At 34.2% G+C, this 2,805-nt stretch overlaps 1 protein-coding gene across 1 annotated transcript; it reads left to right on the plus strand.

Moving 5' to 3' along the window:
- LOC105160657 (ethylene-responsive transcription factor 2-like) lies at positions 257 to 1,297 on the plus strand. The gene is given in 2 exon segments (XM_011078135.2): positions 257 to 986; positions 989 to 1,297. Coding segments are annotated over 2 exon segments (720 nt in total). The 5' UTR covers positions 257 to 385; the 3' UTR covers positions 1,108 to 1,297.

The raw sequence follows: 2,805 nt of genomic DNA on the forward strand, positions 1-2,805 counted from the left end.
ATTATAAAATAAATATAATATATTTATTATATAATTAATTATTATTTTAAATTATATAATAAATATATTGCATTTATTATGTGATTATATTCGATCAAATTCGGTTTAAATTTAAATTCATCAATCGGATATACATGATAATACTGAAAAATATAAATAAAAAAAATTATAATTTATTTCCTCAAAACCCATGTACCCACGGGTGCATGCACCTTTTATCTCTCTCTCTCTACCCTTTATATATACCCGACCTTCCTTTTTTCCCCAAAATTCAGATTTTGTACGTCTTTCTTTTGGTTTCCTCTTCAATCAGTTTAAATTTCTCTGTTTCCTAACAAAATTATCGAAATTCGTGAAACCCATCTGCGAATTGATCTTATACTTCATGTCCCGTTCAATTTTCGGTGAGTTGACGCCGGTGGGTTTGCCGCCGGTGTATCGCCGGAGCTCCAGCTTCAGTAGCCTGATTCCTTGCTTGACGGAAACCTGGGGCGACTTGCCGTTGAAAGTTGATGATTCTGAGGATATGGTCATCTATGGGGTGTTGCGCGACGCCGTTAACGACGGGTGGACGCCGTTTAACGACGTTAAAGCGGAGCCCAGGTTTGAGGACGAGCAGGACATGAGCTTGGCTGCCGTGAGGACGGAATTCGTGGGTGCTCCGCCGGTTTCAGTGGCGCCTGTGGTGGCGGGGCCTAAGGGGAGGCACTATAGAGGAGTGAGGCGACGGCCGTGGGGGAAGTTCGCGGCGGAGATAAGGGACCCGGCTAAAAACGGGGCGAGGGTGTGGCTTGGAACTTATGAAACGGCTGAGGAAGCGGCTTTGGCTTATGACAGAGCCGCTTATAAAATGCGTGGCTCGAAGGCTTTGCTAAACTTCCCGCACAAGATCGGGTTAAATGAGCCGGAGCCGGTGAGAGTGACGGCGAAGCGGAAATCGCCTGAGCCTTCTGCTTCGACGGCCTCGACTGTTACATCTGGCTCGGAAAGAAAGGGGAAGGCGCGGTTGAGAAAGCCGAGCTGGAAGTGGAGAGCCAATCCAATGTGTGTCAAGTTGATCACCAAATGACACCATTGCCAGTTGGCGGACAGTTATTGGTGGTGTGAATGAGCTGGAACTGTGATAATGCCTGCTTGGTCGTATATGTATAGAAACAATGCGTGTGATCTGGTGTAACGTGTAAAATTATAAAATTTTGATGGGACTCCCAATTTCAACGGTCGAGATTGAATGGTACGCCGTAGTAGGAACGAAAATGAGATCATCGTTGACATAAAATAACGTTATGCTTTCAAATTCCACTGGTATGAATATAAATATATTTTCATATTATTTATTTATTTATTATAATATTAATTATATTATATACTTATCAATAATTTTTTATAATTAAAATAAAAAATATATAATTACAATCAATTCACTTGTACACAAATTTATAAATCATTTGATTACTTGTACATAAATTTATAAATCATTTGATTTTTTTTATTATTTTTTAATAATATTATTTAAGATTAAAATTTTCCATTGACCTTTTAAAGTCATCAATCTCTTGATGAGATATTTGTCGGAGACGGTTGGTGTATTGATTTGTTAATTCTTACAAATCAAATTCTTGCAACAGAAGTGTGCTTCGTAGACTTTCGCTACGTTGAATTGTTAGTGTTTTTCTTTTTTTTGAATCGATTTATTTATCTCTAAGTTTAATGAATCTTTTACTCTTTTCTCACATAATATATAAGGTGTTTGTACGTGTTCATGAGTCGAATTTGAGTAGTTTAGAGTTAACTTTATTTGGATAATTATTATCTTTATTGTTCTACTTATAAATTATTATCTTTATATGCAAGGGTCACTACGTGTACGTGCGTATAATAAATAATTTTACACACTTTAAAATATATTATAGATTAAAATAAAATATATAAATAAATATATCAATTACAAAAAAAACAAAGAAAGAAAAGAAAATAAACTTAAGTGTGTTACTGACATAAAAAAAATATAAATACATAAAATTATAAAAAAATAAAATTATTATTTTATAGATAATTACAAATTATAAAAAATAAATTTATTATTTTATATAATATAAATCAAAATAAAAACTAACCCCCTACCCCACCCCCCCCCTTTACCCTCGCCCCCTACCCACGACACCAATTACCGACTCTCCAATTTGGGCGATAACGTCTCCCTTTTCTTTGGGGGTGGGGGTGGGGGGGTTCAAGAGGGCCGAGGGGTAGGGGTATAACTTTTTTTTTGTTGAAAAATTTATATTGTATTAAATAGTTTGTTATAATTTATTATTATATACAAAATAATAATTCAAAATTTATTTTATACAATTGGACATTTCTTTTTATATAAGCGCGCATGAGCGAATGAAAGATAAACAAATATTTAGTAAATAAAAACTACAAATAAAAGAGTTCTAATATTGTCCATCTCAACAAATTTCGATCATATCTAAAATTTAGTTCCCGATGTCTATAATTGGAAAAATATAATTTAAAATTATTATTTATAATCCCTATATCTAGAATTTTTGTTTGTCCCTTTTTTATAAATAGTGCAACAAATGCAATTAAATCTTTGATCAACTGTGTGTTGTGTGTGGACCAAGTGTGCGGCCACCATGCGAATTCATCAGCAGAAATGCACCCAGTCACATACAACTGTGGTATTTAATAGATATACCTTCTAGAGATAATGAAATATTCCTGTAATTCCTTTTTTTGTTTTTTTGTTTTTTTTTTTTTTTTGACTTGAGCATCTTCCTCAGTTCAAACCATGAAATG

Source organism: Sesamum indicum, linkage group LG4 (assembly GCF_000512975.1).
Source record: "Sesamum indicum cultivar Zhongzhi No. 13 linkage group LG4, S_indicum_v1.0, whole genome shotgun sequence".
NCBI lineage: Eukaryota > Viridiplantae > Streptophyta > Magnoliopsida > Lamiales > Pedaliaceae > Sesamum > Sesamum indicum.